The sequence below is a fragment of the Talaromyces amestolkiae genome (genome assembly GCF_001896365.1).
Source record: "Talaromyces amestolkiae strain CIB chromosome Unknown scaffold3.1, whole genome shotgun sequence".
In the NCBI taxonomy this organism is placed as follows: domain Eukaryota; kingdom Fungi; phylum Ascomycota; class Eurotiomycetes; order Eurotiales; family Trichocomaceae; genus Talaromyces; species Talaromyces amestolkiae.
The window spans coordinates 1226044-1252951 of record NW_024468039.1 but is presented as its reverse complement, the minus strand read 5'-3'; the positions used below and the strand labels follow the sequence as shown (position 1 = coordinate 1252951).

General features: G+C 47.3%; 6 protein-coding genes across 6 annotated transcripts; 3 read left to right on the top strand and 3 right to left on the bottom strand.

Annotated features, from left to right (window-relative positions):
- Positions 1-152: 152 nt before the first annotated feature.
- Positions 153-4194, bottom strand: BHQ10_002457 (uncharacterized protein; the record flags this gene model as incomplete). The annotated part of the gene is made up of 6 exons (XM_040874605.1): positions 153-791; positions 870-1163; positions 1219-1431; positions 1489-3825; positions 3877-3967; positions 4025-4194. The coding sequence occupies 6 exons, from the start codon at positions 4192-4194 to the stop codon at positions 153-155; spliced, it is 3744 nt and encodes a 1247-aa protein (XP_040730962.1).
- Positions 4195-5290: 1096 nt separating this feature from the next.
- BHQ10_002456 (uncharacterized protein) lies at positions 5291-6718 on the top strand (the record flags this gene model as incomplete). Its single annotated transcript, XM_040874604.1, has 6 exons — positions 5291-5336; positions 5575-5691; positions 5748-5779; positions 5830-5947; positions 6003-6199; positions 6257-6718. 6 exons carry the CDS (start codon positions 5291-5293, stop codon positions 6716-6718), a joined length of 972 nt encoding a protein of 323 aa, XP_040730961.1.
- A 752-nt stretch (positions 6719-7470) lies between these two features.
- BHQ10_002455 (uncharacterized protein) lies at positions 7471-9467 on the bottom strand (the record flags this gene model as incomplete). Its single annotated transcript, XM_040874603.1, has 4 exons — positions 7471-8687; positions 8745-8829; positions 8884-8999; positions 9065-9467. The coding sequence occupies 4 exons, from the start codon at positions 9465-9467 to the stop codon at positions 7471-7473; spliced, it is 1821 nt and encodes a 606-aa protein (XP_040730960.1).
- Positions 9468-12851: 3384 nt separating this feature from the next.
- BHQ10_002454 (uncharacterized protein) lies at positions 12852-18078 on the bottom strand (the record flags this gene model as incomplete). The annotated part of the gene is made up of 4 exons (XM_040874602.1): positions 12852-14252; positions 14306-17545; positions 17609-17941; positions 17998-18078. 4 exons carry the CDS (start codon positions 18076-18078, stop codon positions 12852-12854), a joined length of 5055 nt encoding a protein of 1684 aa, XP_040730959.1.
- Positions 18079-19855: 1777 nt separating this feature from the next.
- BHQ10_002453 (uncharacterized protein) lies at positions 19856-22671 on the top strand (the record flags this gene model as incomplete). Its single annotated transcript, XM_040874601.1, has 3 exons — positions 19856-20290; positions 20340-20932; positions 20982-22671. 3 exons carry the CDS (start codon positions 19856-19858, stop codon positions 22669-22671), a joined length of 2718 nt encoding a protein of 905 aa, XP_040730958.1.
- A 3267-nt stretch (positions 22672-25938) lies between these two features.
- On the top strand, positions 25939-26617 carry BHQ10_002452 (uncharacterized protein; the record flags this gene model as incomplete). Its single annotated transcript, XM_040874600.1, has 2 exons — positions 25939-26272; positions 26331-26617. 2 exons carry the CDS (start codon positions 25939-25941, stop codon positions 26615-26617), a joined length of 621 nt encoding a protein of 206 aa, XP_040730957.1.
- Positions 26618-26908: the final 291 nt, after the last annotated feature.

The window sequence follows — 26908 nt, the reverse complement described above, 5'->3', positions numbered from 1 at the left end:
CGTTCAGCCCAATAAGCCAAAACGCATGCACCCATGTCAATGCAGATGATAGCTGAACAAAATGTTCAAACAGGGATAATTATAGCAACAAAACCCGTGCAGGTTGAAAACCAACGGCTTGCATAGCCTTCACACATCGTCGGCTGATGTCGTCACGATAAGTTGAATGACCMCCCGCCATTTGCACGCATTACCCGACGTGCTGCCAAGTCACGGTTGATCTCTTCTTGAGTCAAGCCATCCGGTCCACCCCAGTTGGCACTGCTTGTGCGCTCGCGGAATTTTTTAATCTTCTTGTCGTTCTTGAACGCATCTTCCAATGTGAAAATTGGTATGTCTCCAAAGATTCCAGCCGGATCCACATCCTCCTGTGAAGCCAGGGCAGCATGCAGTTCTTCGCCCTGTGCCCAGTTTGGTGCCGGTATCATGTCCTCATCAGAATCCTCTTCTTCACTGTCAGTCGGCGGTTCAGGAAGATGGATACTCTCGCTGGGTGGGTACTGCGGGGATGGTTTTGCAGGCACACGTTGAGCACTAGGGCCAGCCTTAGGTGTCTTATGACTGGGGGTCTTGTGTGCTGTACCCGGCTGTGTAGCGTGAGCTGGTGCGAATGAAATCTTTCCAACGGCAAACTGCGCCATGTCCATCGGGGCTGCATGCTTCAGTGGCTGGCCCGCTGTACCCAGTGGCACGGGCCCAGTCTTATACATTGAGCCTGTGTGATGATGTGCTGCAGGCGGAGGTGCCTGTGGATAAGTAGTATGTCCCAAAAGCGAAAGCTTTCCATTTTCCTAGAAACATTGTCAGTCACGCGGATACCCCCGCGTTTTCGGTGTACAATCTAAGTGTAATTTATGCGTTGTACATACCTTGCGTATAGGTTGCTGCTTCAATGGAGCAGTTTGGTTATACTGTTGCTGGTTGTATTCATCCTCTGTCTTCCTCCTCTTCGGTTCGACGACCTGGCTTTTGGCTTGTGACACAAATGCCTGACTCCGGGGTTCATCTTCTAAAGGCCTCTTTTTGGGTGGCTTTGCTGGATTGGGTGGGGGCTGATTGATTGATCGATTGTAGGCCCGCACCGACGAGCCCAATCGCGAAGGTGGTCGTGCTGGTCCCACATCAGTTCTGTGAGTTGCGTTTTCTTGCTGAGATGTCGATTCCTATACGAAATGCTGTCAATTGTTGGAGTCTACCTGTCTAGATTGAGCGACTTACCAAGTCATTGGCTGGTTTCGGTGGCTGGCTCCCTTGCCTAAGACGAGAATTTTCGAGTCTACGCTGCTCAGCTTGCTGTCGCTGTGCTGCTTTCTTGTTCTCTTCTGCAACAGAGCGCTCCCGTTCCTGACGTCGCGCTTCTTCTTGTTGTTGCTTGAGTAAGGCAGCACGTTTCTTCTGCTCTTCCTTATGGAACATCGCCTCCCGTTCCTCCTAGAGAAAAGCAGTCAGTACATTGATCAAGACATCTGGATTGAACACAACTCGTACCTGTTTCTTGGCTTCCGCTGCTGCTGCCGCATGTGGCCTGCGCTGGGACTGGGTGGAAGTTGAGCTCTTAAGGCTTGTGCTTGATGACGTCGTATGCAGAGAAGAATTACTTGGGTTCTTGGCTAGTGTAGGCTGCTTGGCAGGAACAGATGATGGTGCTGCGCTAGGTTCTTGTGAATTAGGAGCCACGGACGGTATCGGCATACGGGTACCAAGACGAATCGACACGGGTTGCGGTCTCTGCTTCTGCGGCGGTTCTCGGGTGGGTTTGACAGGCCGAGGTCTCGTAGGCTGCGATTGGCTATAATTCGTAGTAGGTGGAAGAGGAAATTTGGGTTCTAAGTCAGCTGCAGTTCCTGGGTCTTTTCGTGCATGAAGTTGTACTGGCTGAGCTATCTTAGCATTGGCGCGGGTCGATGATGCGGGGATATCACGTTCTTTCGACTCCGCTTTCTGTCGACTTTCTATACTAGCACTGGGTACGGTCGCTTTTGCTGTTGGGCGGATTCGTTCTTCTGCCTCGAAGGGATCCTCGAGCCGAATGGGTTTGGTAGCCTGTTTGCCCTTCGACTCGTTTGTGACTTGATCTCGTGCAGGTAACCTCTCCGGACTTGGCGAATAGCGCTCGGGACTAATTTCCACGAGCTGGGGGTTTGGCTTAGAACGGAGAGCGCTTGGAGACGACAACGTCTCCAACTTAGCTGCTGCTGACAAACCAGCACTGCTCGAAAAAAGGCTCTTTGCGGAGTCCATGATTGACTGAAATCGTGATTTTGGCGTGCCATCAATTCGCCTTGGAGATGCAAGCGATGTCGTCGACCCAGCATTTGTGTTAGAAGTTGGTTGAGCAGGTGAATCCATTCGACGAGGTGGGGGCGTAGATACAGATACAGGTTTGTGCTGATCGAAGGCGGAAAAGATTGAACGTTTCGTCGGTGTGCGAGAGCCTTTCTCAGAAAAGTCATGGAAAGTTTCCGTGCGTGTCATCTTGCCCCTTTCCAGATTTACAATTGTCTCATTGTCCGCGACTCCTTCCATGACATCTGCAGTCTGACTCTCCGTTATTACTGGCCTCTGCGGAGACGACAGAGGCTTGATCCAATCCTCTTGAGTGGTTGAAGCCAAGGTAGGAATGCGCTCCAAATCTGCGTTGGTATTTTTAATGTCGGGCAACTCGGGGTACTTGGCTTGTGGTATAGCTGCCTGAGACAAAGGTGCCGTCTTCGTCGTTCTGGGAGCCCGGGTCTCGCCAAGCATACTGATTTTGTCATGAAGACGCTGAGTATTCAACTTGTTATGTAGCACAGACGTATCATATGCTTGTTCGGTCTCACCCTGCTGTGATTGCTTTGTTTTTGTGTTATCTTGTTGCAGCTCCTCCTTTTCTGTGGCGGTATTTTGAGAAGCTGATTTAGATCCTTCCATATGGCCAGTGAAGTAGCTTTGGCGTCCCAGTGTCGTCGACTTTATCATCTCAACATGGCTAGTGCGAGAAACTCGTGGGCCCATGCTCTTCTTGATCAGCGGGTCGCGTGGAGGTAATGATGCAAAGCCAAAACTACTATTCTTCCGCATGGCAGGTCGAGCTGGAGTTGATCCATCGGACGGAGATCCAATGTCATCAAAATTGTCGTCAATAATGACATCACCATCTTTTTCAAGATCATCTTTGACTGGGGACGCTACCTGGTTGTCTTGAGGCTTTTCCGAGAAAGCCGATGGTACGTGGACAGATTTGACGTTGGGACGTGGCGTTTCTTCGTCAGCTATATCTGGCAGGTCCTCTTCGACATCCATGGGCTCCACGGTTTGTCCACGGGAGACAATGTTTTCTTGGGCGGACACGAAAGAGCCTTCGGTCGTGCGTCTATCCACGGATAAACTTTTTCTGTTGCTCATGCCACTGTTAAGCGGCAGCATTGATGGGACTTGCATATCTGTAGTAGTCGAGACTTGGGTTTCGGGCAAAGGCTGTGTGCTCGGCAGGACAAGCTCGTCATCATCACCCAAGCCATGATATCCTGAGTCGGTGTTGAATGTAGAAAATGAATTGAGAGCTTTGTTGAGCGGTACGTCCCGGATAGGTTGTTTGCCTTTGATATCAACAGTCGTGAGTTGTGGATAGGATATTGGCTTTTCAGGAGCTGTATCGATAGGATTCCCGACTGGAGTCTGGATCGGTCCCTGTGGTTGGTCGTTGACAAGCTTGCGCGGTAATGCCGATTCAGCTGCCGGGGCATTTGCTATTCGAGAAGAGGATGGCTTCTCGGGCGACTTGGAATACTTGGAGGGTGATCTGAGGCTCTGGTTTGCGGTTGAGAACAAATTACTGAGAGGCTTTTTCAATATTAGTACGCGTTATCTCCATAGTCATATTGAATGACGTACCACACGCGCTTCATCTGGATTGCGCTTCCGTGCAGTGTAAGGAGTTCTGCCTCGTAATTTTCCAGGTGTTTTGAAAATTTCCATCATATTACTACCAGTCATTTATTAGCAACCAAAGTCAGAGGATCCAGGGTTAGTTGCCACGCACAATTGATTAGTTGAGAAGATCTCAGCCATATGTTCGTTCAACCAGTCCATCTCGTGACGGACTGGGTACTCGACTTCCTCCATCTCCTGTTCCAGCAAACGCGTGACATTCTCCTTTTCCGCCGCAATCCAGGCGGCGGAGCCAATGGCTTTGGTGCCGCCAGCAGCCATGGCTATGAATTCGCGTCAAGTGTTGGGGTTTACGTCGATCGAATGCGCAACGCGTTTCTTCAGTTAAACGCCGAGGTTGTTCATAGAGACCCGAGCATCACGTTGAGAGACTTTTGCAAGAACACATGGTGAGAAGTTGAGGTCGGCGATGGTTGATTGTTGGCGTGGTGGTTGTGGTGGTTGTGTTGGTCGAGGCGGGAAGGTCGCGGTTGTGTTTGGCGGGCGTCAAAACATTCAACCCGGTCGAAGGAAGGAGCGACGCGCTAACACGCTGGATCACGTGCTTTCGGCCATTCAGGCAACAAGGCAGTAAGGCAGCGTTTCCGCCTTCAGGCAGCAAACCAGAGAGCTCATTGCCATAGCTTAGCTTAACGTTAGCTCATGCTCTTATCTCTGACAGTCTCCCTCCATCTTTTCAGTTTCATTTCTGAATGTGATACAAATGGTTCGATAATAAAGGAGGCCAGTCTACAGGTTCTGACATGGTAGTCTTCCGCAAGAAATTTAACTAGGCCGCTACTTTGATGACCATCATGATAAGCTTACTGTTACGAGTCCGATCACATGCCAAAGTTGACGGTGCTTGCAGATAAAAGCATCAAGTATGTCGCGTGATAAAATACTTGTTCGGTATTTCTGATTCCATTGACTGGTGACATCAATTATTTCATAGGAAATCCACAGCAGTAATCCACAATAAATCGGGGGGAAACAGTCAATGAAATGGCCGTGTGTCTCGTAGTAGCTCGTAGTTATGACTGCAGTGGGCTCCCGTGCGTCTCGGCTCGGCGGTTCCAGCCAGAAAAAAATAATAATAAATCGTCCATGATTGCATCGATTGCATCACCTGTCTAGAACCAGCAGGAATCACTCACCCTGCTTTTCCTTCATCCTCTACAACCCACCATCCACCACACAAGCCATTCATCCATCAACTCTCAAATTTTTCGTCAACTTCACTCAATCAGTGTAGCTACTTTTTCTCGTCGGCTTCCTGTTGCTGGTCGCCCCCATAGCTTATTATTGTGTTCCTACACCCCTTTATCACCTGGGACCACATCGCACATCGCACAACATCCAATTTTCGCTCCCAAAAATGGCTTCTTCAGGTGACGTTAAATATCCTGCTGTCAACGGACCTGGTAAGGTAAGTCGAGTTCGTCTCCTTCGCATAGCTATGTCAGATTGCTCACCTTTGGTATGACGTACAGTGATGCTTTTCGCCCTCTTCTCTTGCCGTTTGTTTTGATCTCCGGTGTCCGAATCCACCACGATAGTTGCATCACAAGCGAGGACCAATACAATCAAGCCATCTACTCATACATCGTGTTCAAATGACGATCTTGCAAAACGAACATAATTACTGACAAATCGCGATAGCATCCGTTGCCGACAACGTTGCAGTCGAAGCTTCCAAGACAACCGCTGAGCTTCGCGGGCTCAAGGATGCAAAGGTCACACCTTCCACCAGAACCACAAACGGTCAACAACTGACTCGTACGTATTGATTGGACCATCATACTACATCAAGGAAGCATGGCTAACATCAAAAGACTACCATTCTCTTGTGTACAGCCTTTTGAGCGTGAGTAGCCCGACCACAACCAATTGCACAATCCAGCTAATTCTCGACAGTGGGAGCGTCCCCGGGCTACTGCTATCTCCTTCGCCAGCGTCGTGTTCTTCATTCTTGCTGCTCGCTTCTTGCCTCTTTTGCGATGGGTGTTTAAGTTTTTGTACATTTCACTCGGAGGTGAGTACTGTTTTAACATCTGCGCGTGATTGCCATCCTAATTTGTATTTCATAGTCACCGCCGCCGCTGAAGGAGCCGGCAAGCTCATCTTCAACCAAGGCTTGACAAGCTCTTTCCGTCCTCGCAAATACTACACCCTACCTAAGGAAACCGTCGAGGGAATTTTGGAAGATTTGGAGCAACTCGCAGACTTCTTCCTTATTGAGTTCCAGCGCATTCTGTTCGCCGAAAATGTCTTGCACACTGCTGCTGTAAGTCACTTCTCTACGAAAATTGGAAATTAGCGAATTAAACAACTGACAAAATAGGCTTTCATTGCTGCCTTCCTTTCCTACTGGCTCATCAAGGTTGTTCCTGTCTGGGGCCTCGCCTTGCTCGGCACAACCGTCGCTTACCTTGGACCCTTGATCTACATCAGCAACCGCGAATTCATCGATGAGCAGATTGCCCAGATCCAGCAGCTTGTGAACGCCCAGGCCAACCATGCCAAGGAACTCGCCAACCAACAGACTGCCCGTGCCACCGGATTGGTGAAGCAGTATGCCAACGACTACAGCTCCAAGGCTCACGAGTACATTGGAAACCGCCGCTCTGCATCCCCAGAGGCCGTCAAGGCCCCAGCTCCAGCAATCAAGGTCGAGCCAATCAGCCCTCCCAAGTTCCAGACCACCGACTTCCCCAAAGCTCCCAAGACTGAGCCCGTCGTCGACGCTGCCGAGCCCGAGCCTGCCGCATCTACCGAGAAGCAGGAGCCATTGTTGGCTTTGTAAATAGTTCCACTTTTGTCAAATGAGAGGACTTTTCGAACATCTTCTCATTGCGAACAGATATGGACTCTGGTTTGACACCAAACACTTTCTCGCCGTGTCAAATCGTCTTAATCTTCAATGAACAACGGACAACAAGCTTTGACCGACTCTCGAACGAATTTTCGAATTCCAATCTTGTTGCTCTTCTTTTCTGTAAGTATTCACGTTTGACGACGATGACGACTATGCTACCAAAAATTGAACAAGCTCAATGAAGGGGACGTTATGCAAGAGACTGTTTTGTCGATTGGCTGTGCGATGTTTCAAGTACACCATGATGCTTCTATTCTTTTCTGTTTTCGGTGCCTCTTATTTTTCTAAATGCCTTTCTCTTCTCTTCTTTTTTTTGTTCTTGGAAAGGGCATGTTTCGATTCTACCTTTGTAGTCAGTCGCCTTTTCATTTTTCATCCCGTGTACCTATTGTTAATTTACATGTTCATTATGCAAGTGCTATGTTTAGAGAATCCAGTGATTTATTTTATTAATCGTTTCCGGGCACAACATAGATGTCGAAATTGCAATTACACCGTCGATTGACCTAAGGTATTTAGGTACGTACTAATTATCCGATCACTCTATGCAAAAGAAACCATATGCAAAAATTGCTTTATCATCATTGATCTCAGATATCTTTAGATACATACAAAAGAAATAAACAAAAGAGAGACGTAGAGAAAGAAAAAGTCCAGAATGCTCATATCCATTTCCAGCATCAGAAACTAGCTCTTCGCAACCTCTTAGCCATCCGCTCAATCAAATCCGACTGCGAATTAACCGCAAGACTAAATCTCTCTATCTCTGCTTGAGCACCAGCTTTGTGTCTCCTCTGCCTGTGTTGATGACTGTGGCGACACCGCTTCTTTGCATTCTTTGCGGATACGCGCTCATCCTCGCTCTCGTTTTCGCTAAGTGTACTTGAGCCGCTGCGAAGAGCTAGTAGGGTCTCTGCAGCGGTCAGTTCGTCGCCGCGACTGTGTCTCTTCGTCTTGCTGTGATGATTGTGACGGTGTTTGACTGGCGTTGGCGAGGCCGAGGAAGATGATAACGGTGCCGTTGGCGGCGGTGAGAAAGGGGAAACCACTTGCTTTTGCTGAAGCTGGTGTCGAGATGATCGCTTCGAAGTAGTCTTTCGTTTCCTCTTCTCTTTCCGGATATGTTTCTTGTCGTGTCGTGACTGGGTTGCCTTGCTCAAGATGGAGCATTCCGAGCTGATATCAAGCTCGGATATGGCATCTGAATCAGATTCGGAAGAGTCGGTATTAGACTCGGAGATGTACGAGGATGCACTATTGTCCAGGCTCGCTTCATCAGTGAAACAACCATCCTCATCATCTCCACTCTCTGCACAACGCTTTCGCAACGATATTGGTAATCTGGCCATGTTTATAAGAGGTCTGGAAGTAATCTTCAATTGCTGACCGTCATCGTGAACATGAACATCATTCAATATTCGCCGTTTGAGTGGATTGGCACACAAATACTCAAAGCTCTCAACGCCCAACGCCTCCTTGATTGATGGAAGCGTATCAGACTTTAAGATCTTGGATTGCGGGGAGACTCGCGGAAGGCTAGTCTGGTCTGATGACATATTTATTGGCGTAAATGTATTGTTGGAAGAACATGTATTGCCCTCAGACCATACACCAGCGGCGCCATGCAACCCGGTCGCCACATCGTTAGGCGACATCGGCCGATTCTGTGAGTGCACAATGCTCTTCGCCTCAAATTCCATTTGGCAATAACGCCTGGAAAGCTCTGTGGCTCGCTTGATGATTTTGGCGTCAATGGTCATTTTGCCGAATGCGCGCTCGTGTGGTTGGATGCATTGGGATGGGAAGTCAGTGCCGAATAGGGGTGTAAGTGCGAAGCGAATGTTATAGCAGAAGGTTGCTGCGACCGCTTTAGCAGTCTCAAAAGGCATCCAGTATCCTTTTTCTATTAGTCACGACAGAATTGAAAAGATAGGGGGTCCTTGTAGTGACTCACCTTGTGCGGCTAGTGCACCTCCAGTGATGCTGTGGCAGATGTCTCGAAGGCCTTCGTTGGAATTCAGCATTTTGGCCGGTGTAGTCTAGCTATTTCATTAGCATTGAGCAACTTTGAAAGGAGGAAAATATGGACATACCTTCGGATAATCAAGGCACTTGAACAAATGCGTGATCCGAACAAGCCCAATATTGTAATCCCACATCATCGTCCAGACCTTCTCATCACCAGGCAGCTTGAACGTATATTGAAATACTGCACCAATCCACTCATTAGCCCACTTAACTTCAACAAGGACACTGAGTGAGGGAAAAACATACCCTCAAAACTCTCCCTTCCCGTCTTCTCCATCAAACTCTTCTTCTCACTGCTGTACGGAATATGTCTCGGATAATCCGCAATCTCATCGATGGGCGGATAAATGCTGAATTTCGCATGTTCTTCCATCATCGTTGCTTCAACTTGGTCAGCGCAAGGCCGGTAGCGGACTTCACCCCTGACGCTCCCGGGAATGAAGATGGGTGCATCTTTTGCTACCCTGGGCTTTTTGTTGGACGTAATCTGAGATTGAGATTGGCTGAAGGTGTTGTTGCTCATCCGACGGTCAGGGAGAGATGTTATGCTGGAGCGATGGAAGTATGAGATGTTGGCGTCATCTTCGTGGTGATTTTTTGACCCGGTTCGGTCTGGGAGTGGGTTGAGGAGTGATTCGATGGAGGCCATTTAGTTGATCCTCTTCAAGTTGGAAATGAAAAAAAGCGTGTCTGAATTGAGAAGATGGAGGACTAGGTGCACTCCTGTTGAATGTCGATTTTCAAATGGATAACAATTGAGAACTTTATCAGACTAGGCACACGAGGGTATCTGAGGTCCTTTTATACGCCGTCAGTTCAAATCAAGACATATTGAGAATATTGAGCAACTTACAAAGAATTTTCTGAAATCCACCAAACTTTAAGGGATATGCAAGCAATATAGTAAAATATGGTATACATAAAAGTCGAAAGAAAAACAACAAACCACAACGAAAAAAACAGCCCAAAAGATGAAGAACGTATTGTGTAGTATATCAAATAGGAATATAGTATGCAAACAACAAGGACATAGGCCATGTATACAATAGCAAAGTTCCCTGTCAAACGGTTCATGAAAGAACCTAAAAATGTGCATGTGTATGGATGGATCTCTTCAAACAACGTTGATCCTTCTAGATGGGTGGAGTTGTCATTCTGTTTGTTCTCTGAACGGCAAAAGAATCAGATAAGCGGATAAAAGATCTTAATACAAAGCGTTGGAATATAAAGTCTCAGTTTCAAGATGTTCAACGACTAAGAGTCAATGGAAGTAAAGGAGGTTGATTCAGGGTTGTCATCTCTTGAGCGATCTATACATGGATGTAGGCGTTACGATAAGGGTAGCATTACCGAGCCCACCTGCAGACAGCCTCGATACCAACGACCATCCTGGTGTACCTAGGCACGCAATGAAGTAGATCAGATTTACAGACGGGGCTAGAAGTCCGAGGGAGCGTTAAGGGCATGTCCTACTTCAGAGCTGTTGACAGCGAGTGTGTGAGTGAGCTTGGGCCCACCAGTAGGCGCAAAAGGTTAATTGGGGTAGCCTGAAAAAGGCTATGACTTGCCTCGCGCCCTCGATGTTCTCTTTTTAGGGGACAAGGGTGGAGATTGATGGGCAGACAAGACAGGGGGGGAAGGTGAGTTGAGAGAGAGGCAAATGAAACTGACGCATCAGCCATGATTCGACGAATCATCGAATGGGACCTAATGATACACATAATGCACGTACACAAGAATGCGTCTTGTTTTTGAGTCTCAAAAAATTCGAGAGCAACCTTGTGTTTCATGACCGCTGAGAGCAACATCAGAGGCAGAGAGAGCTTAATCCGGCGGACCTGCTACATCAAAAGCAAGAGGAGGCATGTTCCTTTCTCTAATAAGATATGGAAATTCACCTACAAGTCATAAAACGGAGATCTAGGTACCTGAAATACCAACATGGCAATGTACTCATTCTTCAGTCTCTTCAGTTTCTTCTTCTTCCTTGACAGAAAGGAAGAAAACGGAGGAATCACTCCGTACTGCCCCAATCGCATGTAGATCCTTATSGAGCCATAATAGATAGCTTTCTATCTCTGCATTCAATTCTTGTCCTCGTCTTTCCTGGTCGTACACCTTTGCTCGGTCGGTCGTGGCTACTTTACGTTGCATGCAGATATGAATCCGGGGTACACAGACTCACACAGCGTCGTAGTAGGTAATTTGGAATAAAGTGATAGTAGCCTCGTTTATGGCATTTTTCTAATTGAAAAAGAGAATTACCAATTTATCGAATCTATCCACCGTCAGTGACAGTGTTAGTGTCAGTGTCAATTTTTTGCGTCTATTTTCCTTTGCGCTGTTGACGCTAACCCAAAATTGATTCTTTTCTTTATACATGTAAAGAAAATAATCAGTTTTGGGTTAGTCCAGCCTGATGTTTTGCATATGAGCAAACCATCAATTAGCTGCAATTGCAGCTATTTGTCCTTCAGCGTCATCAGCCCTGTTTTGTAGCTATGACCCATTACAAACCCGTCAATAGAGAAAAGAAAATGTTTAAAGGACCCGACAACCACAAAAGAAAAAAAAAGAAGAAAAAAAACAGTTTATGGGGCACATCGACATATGCAATCACATACACCTGGGCTATCAAGATCCGGCGAGCCGCATAAACCTTTCAGTTTCGTCTGAATTCTTTTTTGAGGCTGCCGCTCTCTCAAGTTCCCCCTGACCTGGCTCTGAACTAGATTGGATTGAACCAGATCGAATCGGAACAATGATTGGCAATCAATTTTCTGGAATGACTAGCATTGGCCCGGATGTAAACATCCTAGAATGGGAAAGAAAAGTCAAAAATTCAATGTATACCTTCGTAGCTAGGAAGTAATATCAAAAGAAACGTTGACATGGGTTATGCATGTCATAATAGGGAAAACAACCGAGCTGCAGTCTGTTGAGCTGTCTGAACAGAGGGTCCTGAAGAAAGAGAGAAATATAAATGAACGGTCACCAAACAACGGCAACGGGCAATAGCTACCCCCGGAGAGCTATTTGTCTCCTCCATTGAGATTATTTCAAGAAGGTGACACAAACCGATGAGGTAGCCAAATTAGCCAACAACTTGAGGCTGGGAATGGGGCTAGGCTGGGTTGGTCTGGGTCTGATCACTTCAAAATTCAGGGTCCTGCCAGATTTGAGTAAGTGCTTTTTTTCTAACTAGATTCACCTATTTCTCCCCTTTGAAATTCTTTGAATCGGTTGAATGTCTGTATTTCTCCTTTCAGTCAGTGGGCCCCGTTGATAGTCCTGTTGCACCTAGCCGTCAAAACCAACGTGGTAACTCTAGAGATATGGAGTTGGTGCAACTTCAGAGACAAGTCTCTTCTCTTGCTAAGCTTCTGTTGTAGAGAGTTCTGGAAGGTATCTAGAGGAGAAGAGGACAAGGAGATGAAAAGAGATGAAAGAGAAGGGATTGTTGATGTATGTCTCATTTGGGCTGATTGTTTGATTCGCCCTGCTCGCCATCTAGGGCCTTGTCCGGCCTGATATGGTTATACACGTTGTCACCATGTTTATGTCACCAGTTACGGTACCTCGGCAGTACTCATTCAAAGAAATCTACAAGTCTTTCAAGTCTTACCATCACCCTCACGTGGTAGGCCATGTGATGTTGCCTCCGATGTATCACCGTGGTACCTTCTATGGTCCTCTAGAAGGCCGCGATAGGAAAGCTGCCCGAGGACTTGAATTGCTGCCGTCGTGTCCTCATGGTGACTCTTGTGGTACCTTTCATCTACGCGAATCATTACCAACAGGGTAGCGTGAGTTACTCGAATCTCATTCCATGACAAGCTAACGAGGCTAGAGCTCCGTACAACAAGAAAGTAACTGCAAAGGAAAAAGTAATATGACTGTAACTTTCGTCATGATCCCTATCTGCGCCCAGTTCCAGTAAAACCATTTCTCACCCGATAATTGTAGAAAAAAGACAAAATGAAGAAAAGTAACGAATGCCATGAAATATACACTGTCAGCTCACTTGAATCGATCACTCGGAATCATCATCAAAAGCATCTGAATCATCGCCGGCAGGGTCATCAATCTCGCTATCGTCGTCCTCGATCACATACTTTTTAGCCTTAGTCGTAGCAGCTCGGCGTGATGGACGTGGTTTGACAGGTTCGTCGTCTAATTCAGCTCCCCCATCGGAATCAAGGATGTCATTTGCCATGGCATCGATGTCATCATCAGAAAGATCGTCTACCACCTTCTTCTTGCCTCTTCCCTTGGCAGCGGGTTGAGCCTTCTTGGCAGCTGGTGCAGCAGCATCTTTCTTAGGTCGTCCGCGAGATTTTGTCGCAGCAGTGCTTGCCGCTGGTTTGGCTTTCGCGGCGGGTTGTGCTTTTGTGGCTGGTTTGGGAGACTCATCAGCATCGTCATCCGTTATGGGCTTCTCTTTTTGTTTGACAAGGAGTGAGCGACGAGGCGACGACTGTGGAACAAGCTTGCTGTAATCCGTCTCGTCAGGGTCGAATTCACTACTGATCTTAGAAAGCCTGGGAGTGGACTTCTTCAAGCCTGCACTAGAGCCAGGTTTGGTGAACTCTGAAATAAGAGCTTTTCCATTAGAGTCACCAATGCCTTTCACCATCTTGCTCACGTCATCCAATAGGTCATCCCCAAACTCGCTTTCTGACTCGCTCGACACGGTGTAGCTGACTGGTTTCTTGCTTGTGGTACGGCTCTTTGGCTCCTTCGGCTCCTTCGCAGCTGCTTTCTTTGCAGCGGGCTTTGAAATAGCGGGTTTCGATGCAGCTTTGGATGCGGCAGTAACCTCAACCAAATCATCGCCCTCATCCTCTTTTTCCTCTACATCCGGGGCTATTGGAGGCTTTGAGGTGGCGCGACTCTTTTTGGGAAGAGCTTCGGCTTCGATTTCAAATTGGTCGTCTTCCTCCTCCTTCGGGACGACTTTAGGTTTGGCAGCTCCCCGACTCTTCTTCGGTATAATCTCTGCTTCAAAGTCGTCATCGAAATCCATATCATCGTCCTCAGCGCCATCGTCTTGAGCGATCTTTTTAGGTTTGGGAGAACTCTTAAGGTAACTCATCAGGCTTCCCTGCGCCACAGCCTTCTTGCTTGTCGCGGCCTTCTTGCTCTTTGGAGCAGCATAGTCGTCGTCATCGTCATTCTTGCGCTTCCTGCCTGCACCCTTGGAGGCTGCAGTCATGAGCTTAGATGACTGGCGCCGACCCATCCCTGCTACCTTTCGTTCACGGCGATGCTCTTCTTCAAGTTGGAAGCGCCATTCGTTGATGAATTCATCAAGATCGCGACGCCAGATGTCTTCCTTGGTGAGTTTGATTAATTCATCAATTTCGGTCTCTTTCTCTCCAATCTGGCGGAGGAGCTTCTCGACACGCTCTTGTGTCAGAGACCAGATAGCCATCTGTATAAATATAGTTAGTTATAATCCATCGATTTTGACTTCGAATAACATACCCCGAGCAAATAATCGTAAGCATTAGAAGCCACTTCAGTGGTTGCTTCTTCCTCCGAGCCTTCTTCCTCAACAACTTGTTCAGTCTCACCAGCTTTGACAGCTTCAGCAACTTTTGGGAAAGCCTTGAAGCCTTTCTCTTTCAACTCGGTGATAAGGATCGACTTCTTCTTCTTAGAAACGACAAGCTTTCCATCGATGATCATTTGCACGAAACGTGCTTGATTGGTAAGTTTGTCCAAATCTTTCTGCAGTTCCGACAGCTGGTGCTGTTTGCGTTTCTCGTAGTATTTGAGGCGAATAGCAAAAAACTCTTTCAAGATGTCGCTGACTGTTGCATACTTGGTAATACGACCCTCGGGATCAAAGGCCACCAAGTTTGTAGTCGCAATGGTTTTGGAAAGCTTGAATTTTTCTTCCAAGCCTTCTTCCACTGCAGATTTCAAATGCTTCTCATCCATCTGAATCACGAAATGAACCTTGGTGTGGGTGTTGTAATCTTTGTAATCCTTGATGAATGACGGTGTCTTTTCTGCTTTGATAATATCCTCCAATTTGTCTTTGAAGTCCTGGGTCCAGGTACGAATGGGAAGCTCGGTGATTTCTACCTCCTTCTCGTTCACTTCCTGGATTCGACCACTGAACTTGTATCGATCAGGACCCTGAGGAGTAACATCACCGTGGAAACCGCGGAACCAGGGATGCATGGGTTCAGGTTCTTCTCCGTCCATCATACGCTTGAGATTGGCAACAATATCTTCGGGATTGTAATTAGGAATGGATGAACTCCATCCAGTACCAATGCCGTCAGCACCGTTGATTAGGATCAAAGGAACCACGGGAACGTAGAGCTCTGGCTCAATCTTTTCTCCGTCATCCTCATTGTAGGTAAGGAGCGGTTCATCCTGCTGGTTGAAGACTCGTCGGGCAAATGGAGACAACCGAGTGTAGATGTAACGAGCACTAGCACAATCGGAACCACCCTGAAGACGACTACCGAAGTTACCACTTGGCTCCAAGCAATTCAAATTGTTAGAGCCGACGAATGTCTGGGCTAAACCAACGATCGTCTGTTGTAAGGATATATCACCGTGTTGATAAGCGGTCATACCAGAGACGTGACCTGCCAACTCCACGACTTTCATATCCTTTTTGACATTTCGTTTGAAGCAAGTGTACAAGACCTTGCGTTGACCAGGCTTGAGGCCGTCAACAACTGAAGGAATAGATCGCTGATTGTCGGCCATACTGAAGAGGATCAGCTCTTTGTTGATAAAGTCTGTGTACGTGATCTGCTTGGTGGAGTGATCCAAGAATGTGCCTGGCTTGTACTGGCGAAGCCATTCCTTTCGCTCGTCTGCCTTCTTCTTGGAGAAAGCCAAATCAATGAGCTGAGCTTCGTGATCTTGCATCGTGTGAAACTCTTTCAAGTGACGATCCAAATCTCGGAAATAGATTTGAGCATCATCGGTAGTGCTGGTACCCAAACCCTTGTAGTATTTGTGTTGCCAATTACGATCATTCTTGTGTTCTTCTTTCCATTGTTCATATTCGGGCATGGTGAAGAAGGACTTTGATTTTGTAGGGTTCTTAGGGTCACCCTTCCACACCTTGATGATCGGAGTGATAAACTCAATCAAAAACTCCGGGATTTTGAGCAAACTAGGGAATTGCACTTGAAGAAAGTTGATCAGCAAACCCTTGATGTGACTTCCATCGTGATCCTGATCAGTCATGATCATGAGATGACCGTAACGTAGACCGCGTGTGTCGGTATATTCTTTCTTGTGCTGCAAACCAATGAAACTCTTGATGTTTTGAATCTCGGTGTTTTTTGAAATCTGGTCAATTGAAGCATCGCGAACATTGAGAAGCTTTCCGCGAAGAGGGAAAACGCCAAACAAGTCAGGACCAACGACGGCACGACCAGCCATAGCAAGACCTTTGGCGGAGTCACCTTCGGTCAAGATCAGGGTACAGTGATGACCATCTTTCGTACCGGCTTTGTTGGCATCGGTAAGCTTGGGATTGTTCATTCGCGATCGTTTACCTCCGTCGGTCTTTTTCAGTAGCTGGTCTGCTTTCTTCTCGGCGAAGTGAAGGATGTTTGTCATCACTTCGGTCTTCAAGACTTTCTTGTAGAAATCGTCGTCCAAGACACATTTGCTGCCGAACTGACTGGGTTTAGTGGTCAATTGTTCCTTCGTCTGGGATGTGAATGCAGGATTCACGATAAGAGCGTTCACAAAAATGAAGATGTGGTTACGAATCTGCGATGCCTTCAGAGTAGCACCTTGCTTGTTCTTCTTCTTCACTGCTTCGGCAAGTCGATTGCAGATTTGATCGGCGATGTAGTTCACATGGCTTCCACCGGACGTAGTTGCAATGGAGTTGACGAATGATACTTGCTGGAACGACCCATCAGACACAGCGAAACCGACCTCCCATCGAGGGTCGGGGCTAGCAGTGACTATCTCGCTCTTGTCATTTGCCGCCTCTTCACCACGTTCCTTCTTGATAGCCTTTGTGTACATCTCCATGTATTTCTTGAAGTTACGGACCGGGATTCGACTACCGTTCAATTTGACTGCAACTTTGGCGGTTCCAGCCAAGTCATAGACTCGACGCTTTACAAGAGCCTCGAAGTCATCGTCCATACCCTCCATGCCGAATTTCGTATAATCGGGCTTGAAGGTAACCTTGGTGTAATCATCGCCTTTGGCTGACGTAATCTTGGCTTTGCCTACCTTGCTCATGTTGTCCGTCCATGTTTGCACATATTTTTTGCCCTGACGAGAATCAACGGTCTCAACGCTAAATTCCTTAGAGAAGACATTACAGAGCTTGGCACCGAAACCGTTACGACCACCCGTCACTTTCATTTGACCGTCATCGTAGTTGGATGAGGTCAGGAGGTGACCGAAAATGAGCTCAGGAACATATATCTTCTCTTTTGAGTGAATCTCTATAGGAATACCACGTCCGTTGTTCCAGACGCTGATTACACCAGATTCCCGATCTATGGTGATTCGAATTTCGTCCATCTTTTCGTCATTCTGTTTGTTATCGGCAGCGTTCACAACGATTTCGTCGAATATCTTGTACAGACCGGGGACGAAAGTGACTTCTCGAAATGTCATCGACTCGGTTGCGGAATCGTAAACCCACATCTGCTGTGTGGCTTTTTCAATGGAACCTATGTACGTATCTGGACGTCTAATAATGTGTTCATATTGCGTGAGCTAGTTTGACCCATTAGTACGATTTTTGACAAATTATCAAGGTTCTGTCAGAGTTCAAGTTACCTTCTGGTACTTATCGCCAGCACCCGTTTGTTTAGGAGCCTCGTCATCCACATCATCAGCGCCATCGCCACCAAAGGACTCATTAGCGACGTCTGCTAACGGCTTGGAGCCGGCTTTTTTGGCAGGGGCTTTCTTTGTTTTGGGTTTGCTTGGAGGTGTTGTAGACATGACCGAGTCTAGGAAATCGTCGATATCATCGCGATCCGAAGCTTCGTTCTCGGAATCGGCCTTTGCCTTTTTCTTCGTGGCCTTTGCGGCAGGATTTGTTTTAATGGTTGTTTGTGTTAATTTCTTAGCTTTGGTCGCAGCTGGTTTTGCCTTGGCCTTTGGCTTCTGATGATAATTAGTCAATCAACTAGTTATTTTCAGAGACAAAGTGGTAGTCGTACAGGAGCTTCGTCTGGCACGAAGTCGGAGACTTCTTCTTCTTCTTCTTCTTCGTTGAAAGAATCGTCCAAGAGGGAGTCCATCTTGTCGGGAGGCCTGCTCGGCCGATATCAATGGTATTTCACAGCAAGACGAAGCAAGAGATACCAGAGCGAGCGACTGTATTTAGGTAGATATGAGGGGGAAATGAGTAGATGATCAGGCAGGAAGAGGGCGATGTGTAAAGAAAGTGGCATGCCATGTGCTGTGTTGACGTGAAAGCGCGCTGAAATTGCAGTCGCGGCTTGCTTTTTTGAGACTAGCGGCGCGGAAATAACTTGTTCCTGTGGCACATGAGACCTGCACTAGGCCCAAAACTGAAATGCCAAAACAAATGCCGTTTGGCCAATCACGTGTCGCCGCGCCGTACTCGAGTTCGATCTCTTCAGACTCCAGTCGTACTGCGCTCTCTTAAATGCTAGTACAATTATATTGATTGTTTGGTTGTATCTAGCAGTGGCTAAGTTGCTTGCTGGTCGTGAGCCTTCTCAAATTGCTTAAGATGACTATTGTTTGGTTGGTTAAGAACATGGAATCTTGAAAGAAATATATATCTGACCGTCGAGGTCCCGAGGTAGGTACAAGAATTCGAGCCATCTGCCTGGCACATCTGATAGACTTTTCTATGCAGTCGAGAATCTTAAAGTTCTGCAGACCTGCAGATTGGCCATAAAGGTTAAAGTATTCGTAGATTGATCGATCATGAATCATACTTGTAGTAAGACCGCAGTTTTGGAGATGGGAGTCATCACTGATCTGGTTGACGCGGCTTTCACGTCGATCCCCTCCAGTATCTACAAATTGTGGCCTGCAATGACAATTAAAATGTAGGTATTTCATAAGTAGCTCTATAGAAAACTTTCTCATATTGGTCTCAGAATGATCCTCGTTATTGCCAAAGTAAGGTTATCAATGTTCTACTGGCAACGCGTACCGAGGGAGGATCAAAAACGTCCGATAATCTACTATGCAGGACGAGCTCTCAGATATCGCCACGAATCTAGGCCGATTTTGACCAGCTACCGTACCTGGATAATCCTCCCTTTGAGGGTAGCATCCAGTTGTCACCATCCCCAGCCCAGTCAGCATAGAGACTACTTAGAGCGGGGAGTCTGGATCGTTGGTCGAATGCCAAAAAGCCACCAGAGGGGCGCCAAGGGGGCTAGCCTTAGTGCCTGTTAGACGCGATGGCACCTCACAGGCTAATGCTGACCGCTCAGATATGAATGAAGTTGAATGAGATTGAACATGGTGGACTTTGGCGATATGACAGAGGCTMCCTGTCGAGCCTAGACAGATATAAATCTTTCTCGATAGAATAGTTAGAGGAGCCAAACCAGAGAGCTGGGAACAGTCATTTCGAAGTCATTCAGGGGAGGAGAGGAAAGAGGGGCAGCAGCGGCCCGCCGGATCAGCGAACCATTGGGAAGGCGCGACGCAGATTGGCTGCGTCTGGTACCTGCGTAACTAATTACTATGTAGTTAGCGCGGTTTCCTCTTTATTGACTAACCTAAGTAACTATTAGTACGCATCGCCAAAATAAGGATGAAACCACCATCCCTTATTCCTTCTCCTCGCTTTGCTTTTGTGTGATTATGCTTGTTATCATTCTTTGAATGATCCAGTCCAAGCATCCCCTACAATCCTTTGGAATGCACTCAGAAGTCGCAGGCGGCAACTGAATGATTGTTTGTGACTCGGCGTTGTATATTTAGCTACTCCTTTATCTGCGTCAACAATACGCTTTGTTATCACTGCCACAGTCGACTTCGGGTTGATCCCACTACCTTACGCAATATATAGTCCGGAGCTCATCGAATATGGCCGTTCCGACGAGTGTTATTGTCAACACGGAGGACATATCCTCTCCCTCTCTTGCCGAGGAGCTTATCTCTCCAGTGACTACAGATTCCATGGTGACAGTGCCGCTGTCAGATCGCCAATCGCTTTCCGAAAGCATCGCAACCGAGTTCGATAGTCCTGCGACTCCGATCGATGAGAAAGCAGACCAAATTTCTTTCATGGGCACCGCGACACAGGTGGATCTGACTCCAAAGAGTGACGTTACCGGGAAAGTGGTTGAGACATCTATGGCGGGAGAAATGAAACGGTCATCGAGTATATCTAACGAAGCAGCGAACAATACACAAGATGGATATGAATCGTCATCATCTACGGAAAGCACCGGTGGAGTTGATTGGGAAAAACTGGACAAATCAGAGGAGCAGGAACCGCGGACACAAGGAACAGACGAGGTTCGTATAAATTTCGATCTCAAAGAAAATCATAACTGACACTTTGAAGTCTACGGCGTTATTGCTGGCCCGCCTAGAGCAAGAGAATAATGCCCTCGCGACGAATCCTAAATCGGGGCTCGCAAAGAAAACGCATCGAAAGTCTCGTCCCCCTTCGATACAACACTTGCAGAAACTCGTCAACGATCCGCACTCATCCCTACGATACTCTCAATTACAGCCGCCACCTATGACCGAACTCGAATTCTGGGCAGCACTTGTCGCGGACTATCCCTCGACGGCTCAGAGGCTGCCTACGTTGACATCGCACAAGATTCGCGCCGGAGTTCCGCCGCCGCTACGTGGAGTAGTCTGGCCTAGTATTGCTGGAGCTAGGGACACACTATTGATAGAGGAATTTGCACGACTATGTAACGAATCGAGCCCTTACGAAGGACTGATTGGCAAAGATATTGGCCGTAGCTTTCCGAATGTTGAGATGTTCCGTGACCCTAACGGGGAGGGCCAGCAGATGCTGGCAAGAGTACTGAAGTGTTTCAGTCTGTACGATACAAAGATTGGATATTGTCAAGGGCTTGGATTTGTCGTCGGCCCTCTGTTGATGCACATGACGGATGCAGAGTCATTTTGTGTATTGATTAGGTTTGCTTTCCTCTTCTCTGGCATTATCTTTTGCTAACCAGTGATATAGGCTCATGGAACATTATGACTTGCGGTCATGCTTTTTGCCAGACCTGTCAGGTCTCCATTTGCGGATCTACCAATTCCAGAMCCTCCTCTCCCGCCATATACCAGCCTTGTTTGCCCACCTTCAGTCTCTGAACATAGAGCCGATCTATGTCTCACAATGGTTCCTTTCATTCTTCGCCGTCACATGCCCGCTACCGATGTTGCTTCGTATATATGATGTTCTGTTGTTGGAGGGAGCTTCCGAGACACTGATGAGAGTCGCGCTGTCACTCATGCAGCGCAACGAGAAGAAGATTATGGGATTTACCGAGTTTGAGGATGTTCTGCAATTCTTGTTGTCTCGAAGTTTATGGGATACCTACGCGTGCAACGCCGACGACTTGGTCAATGATTTCGTTTCATTGACTCCTCTTGTCTCAAGAGAAAGCCTTCAAGCACTGGAGGCGAGTTATAGCCAGTCTCAGGGCGTACCAACGGGAATTTCGTTCCCGCAGATGCAAGCTACAGCATCTCGATTCCTCGGTCGATTGTGGGCTGGCTCTCACAGATCGCTGAACCCTTCGGCTGCACGGCCCGAAAGTACGGTCAGACGCTCGCCGTCCAAACAGAGCATGGCGTCTACACTCAACTCTATGGAGACCTCCGTTTCCGACGCCAGTACTGCTCCTACAGAAGCTTCTTTAGGAGGCGAGCAGAAAGTCCGAGCAAAGTCGGCGATTTCACATAAAGATCGAGATTTGCACGGACAGATTGAAGATCTGCTCACAGCTTTGAGCGATATGCAGCGGGAACAGGCAGAGCTGGCTAGAGATTTACAGAGAGAGCGCGAAGAACGAGAAGAGGACCGAGAAATTTCGAGAGCTCTACTAAGCCATATCAAGCAGTCTGAAATAAATGAGGATACTGAGGAGCTCCTCAGCAAGGCAGAGGAACGATTTTCGTCGGTGAACAAACGAGACTCGATTCTACAGACGAAGCATCAATTGAGAGACGAGGCAGGCAGATGGAAAGAAAAACATGAGATGGAAGTGGCACGATGCGCCGATCTTACACGACAGCTTGATGACCATGAAAGCGAGAACACTCGCCTGAAAGAGGAGTTGCGCGAAGCGCGGTCACGTATTCATGACGGATACAGAGAGAAACAGAAACTGGAGCGAACGGTCCAAGATCTTCGTGCACGCAAAGGCGTAGTCGCTGACAATAGCAGCCAAGACACATCGGGTGCGGCCAGTGACAATGAAGCATGGCCTACTTCGTCTACCGGTCTACGTGAATTCAAGCTTGGCCGATCAAAGACAGAAGTCGGAAGGTTTCCCAAGCGGTCTAGTAGTCTAGGTCTACAAACTCTGCTGAGTCAATCGACAGGTCAATCGACCGAATCCGACAACACTACAACTACGAATGCCGGTTCAGAAGATTCACTATTACTGGAGCTTGTCAATGCCAAGACAGCAGAAGCAGTAGCGAAACAAGAATTGGAAGAAGTAAAAGCCAAGCTGGACTCTCTCCGAAGATTGATGAACGGACATTCTCGAGTGAACACGTCGACCGGTGAGATGCCAACGAATTTTTCCACACCGACGAACAAATTATCGCCCGAATCGATCAAGGCCACTCCGACAGGCGGTGGGTTTTTTGGCTGGGGGAGAAGAAGTGCGTCAACAGTTGGTGTGACGGATTCTAAATGATTTATCACTCTGGTTTTTATATATGTATAACGATTTTGCACAAAGTCTTTTGTCGTTTCAGCAGTTTATATATTTGTGCTTATGATACCTTGCAGTTTGCTATCCTTTCCGAGTCTTTAATGCTGGCGATGTTCTGTACATAGGATGTATTTGGATATACCAGGATCAATTACCATCTCCCATACTTCATTATTGTTTCCGGTACCACAACCTTGTTTTGGTTTGATTGATGTAGGCATGTAACACAAAACTAGAAAAAAAGTCGAAAGTCGTCTCGATTGAGACGAAAATCTAGAAGATCCAATGAAGTAATGAATCGAATCGACCTGCCTGCTCAAGTTACAGATCATTACCTTGTACATACAGAGGTAGGCATGGGTCGACTGAGAGGTCTGCAGATACATAAAGCGAGTTATAGACTCGATCCAAGATCCGACGAGAGGTCCATGCATTATTGTCCTGGCCCGGGTCCGTGTGTGTGTACCTAATGTTATTGCCTTTATGACCGTTTCATCTTCGTGGATGGCAATGTGCCTGGTGGCGAATAGCTACGTGTCTGGCTGCTAAGGGATGGAGGAGTAGAAACAGATAGTGAAGAGAAAAATGCCTCACTACAGCCGAGATTGGTGATGAAATTGGTACCTATCTAGCTATGGGTATATTTGGAGGTTCTTGAGTAACGTTATATCAGGGCAATTAGGTTATTCACCATTGCAATACTTTACCTTGCCTGTTTAAGATAGAACAGATTCACTGTTTACTTTAGCTGGTTCTAGAATTTAAAAACCCGTTTCGTGGGCAGGTAATTCGAAAACACGATCTAGACCTCTACACTTATGGAGGGGAATATAGGTTGAAGCGCAACTGGCGGTACTGGCGGCTGATATACTTTCAGACTCTTCGTTGAACGCATGGTCCTTGTCTGCAATGTCTCCGACTTTCAAGTCGGAGTACGAGTACGCGAGGGAAATAGCTGCATGACCCCGGATCTTTTCAGCGCACTAAGGAAGTGAAAATACGGGGTATATATGTATGTATGTATGTACGAATGTACGTATATGCCTCAGATACGTTACACAAGATAGACAAAAAAAAAATAGAAATGGACTGAGTAGTCGCGTGTCCGGTGAGCAAACACGAGATACTTACGTAGTACACCTTTGAGTTTCAGAGTGAAATCGAGAAAAGAAAAGAAAGAAACGACAGATTGATCCTGATGTAAGAAACGCGGTGTGACGTGGAAAAGCAGACATTGGATCCTGTCAGGACTCAGGATGTAAATACGCATTGCATCCATTCGCTGGTCAGACCTTCTAGAAAGGAAAAATGCCTCATGATGAGCGACAGGAAAAAGCTTGTCACGCACTCTGATCGCTGTACTGTACTCCGAAGAGTCTGTATGGACAAGGCTACGAGCTGAGGTGGATGGAGTTAGGGCTAAGCCCTGCTGGGGGAAGAGACCCCTTGCATGTATCCAGACGTTGATCATCTTCACCGCGACTTGGCACATTTCCAAGACATTGAAAGACCTTTCATGATCTGGAATACACTCATACGGAGTACTGTGGTGACAGTACGACAGCAACTGTCGCGTGCTGGTTTGTCTCAATTGGCCCCTGCAAGACCCTGCAAGCGCTCGGGGCACGATGTGTCCAAGTAACTGACAGCTGTAAGTGCGATGGCTGGCTGCTACGACCTGCTAGTGTTGTATTGCATGAACACCAATCAGACACAGTCAATACTAATCCTCAAGTACGTGTAATATGTGCTATGGACGTATCGTACAGGATTGTAATCATCGTGAGCGAGTAGCACGGATGGACGGATATAGATCGGAACAAAATTGCCGAGTGGAGGCAAGACGTGGCCAATCAAAGCGCCAATCGGCCGAAATATCCCGGGAGTTATCGTGGAATGTATACGTGGATAGGAGACGGAGTACGGAGTTTATCTCTCACCTCAATTCCATCATTCAAATGTGCAATCTATGGGATTGAGAAAGTAAGAGAGAGTGAAGAGGTGGATGAGCGCGGAACATTTCTCCTGAGAAGTGGTGGCGGCAACAACTTCAAGGAATTGATTGAGCGAGGTCGAGTACCATGGAAACAAAGACGCTTGGTATGAAGGATTAAATGAATAAAATACAAACGTTCTGTATATTGTGTACAGAGAGGCTGGTAGCCGCGCGATGCGACAAAATGGTAATAACTGCTCAATTACCTGCTGGGATGGCAGGCCGATTCACGATGCGTCATTTATAGTTTTGCTTTGCTTCCGAAGTTGGTCAGTTGTTTAGTCTTTGTCTTGACTTCTAAGTTCTTGAATTTCTCCATGTACTTTCTTTTCTTTTTCTCCCCGTGGAGATCTCGTCTTGGAGTAAACTGTACGAAGAGAACGGACACCCGGTGAGACCCTTTTGAAACTTGCTCTGATCCACTTGATCCATATCCATGTACCATTGGATGTACCAACTATTGGCCGGGATTAGAGGATCGTTGGGAAAGGTTAGATTTTGGCGTTGATGGCAGTAACACAGACATGGCTAGTGAGATTAAAGTGGATAACTTATGTAGTCTCCTGTATTGAATCTCAAGATCATACCAAGACAGAGACAGAGACTCAGGGAGGTTGCAATTGTACTGTTATAGTCGTCATTCCAGCAGTTGGCGGGCGATGGCACAGTAACATAGCCATACGTATTATGGTGTATGTGCTGTAACGTATGTAGCATGTAGGGCGTACATCTACTAGTACCTCTGCTAGTACTGCCGTAATACCAATACACGATACGCGCATCGGCCATGGTTCCGGCGGCATCGCCGCTTCGAGAGCACCGACTGTCAATCGCGTACGACGTCGTACCAGAACAGAAAATCCACTCGCATCTCCAGAATGGTTGGCTCATGCCGTTTTGCCATCGTCAGAGGAAACCTACATAGTAATTTCCTGGCTGAACTCAATCTGCGATAACTGGCATGCTTGAATCTATTTACTCCCGTCTTCCCCCCTCCTTCCCTTTCCGTTCGTTTCTCTCACTTCTCAGACCACACCTCATACATATGGTTTCGACACTTGCAACACTCTCACCCAGTTCTCAGTACGGCCACAGCAGACAATGATACCACGGTCGACACGCATACAAGGCTCGTTCGCGTTCAATCAAGCCGCCTTCAGCCTCTATCCGCTGTAGTCGATAGAAACCAACCCGCGAGACATACCCCTGCAAACAAAGATTGAATTTTGTTTGATCGATTTGAATCACACGAAATGACGTTCCGCGAAAAAGTCAAAAAGGCCTTCCGCCGCAGTTCAGACAAGGACAAAAACAACGGCAAACCCAAGATCGAATACTACCGTCGAGGCGAATGCCCACGTTCCAAATACCGTGGTCCCGTTGACCCGGAACACAGACGGAGATTGTACGACTGGAATTTCGAGACGGCGACTGCTGATCGGGATCGTACCTTCGAGTTGGATTTGTCGCCCTGTACGAGTTTGCCGGATCAGCCTCGTGATGGCAATGACAGTGACGCTACGACGTTGGAGGATGTGTCGGAGAACGAGCCGGAATTAGTAGGCCCGCAACATATTCAGATTATTGGTATGTTCCCTAGGAGGTCTGGGAGTATGACTTGGACAGCACACTGACTTCTGCATAGGTTCGGGTTCTATCACCGTCGCGCATCACGAAGTTGCGTTTTCTGGATCATTCGACACCAATTCTGACCAGTCCACGGCCGTCGTGTCGAGCTGTCATTCGTCTTTGCTGACATTGAAAGAGAGCTGGGATTGGCCTGTGACCAAGCGAGATGCGCTTGGCTCGTTGAAGGAGACACTTGCTATGACTGCTCCAATGACGCGTCGCACGTCGGCACCGGAGAAGCGTCTACCATTTGACCCTCAGGAATTGAGCATGGCGTTGAACGCCGTCCGAATCGTGTCATAACCTCTCGACATCTGACACTATATATTTCATCGTCCCGACATGACGATTCTCACCCTACCGACCACACCATATGAGTACTTCTACAATGACTCAACTGCATGAAATGACACTGCATCAGGATTCAAGGCGTTTCCTACATCACTTTACCACAACTTGCATACTACATCGCCCACGGGAAAGGGCATGGATTTAGCGCGGCGTTTGCTTTAACCTACAACGGAGGCTGTCTGAACTGTTTACACTTGCAACTAGACTGATAGATTTGACCATTATCAGCTTTTGACTAAGCTT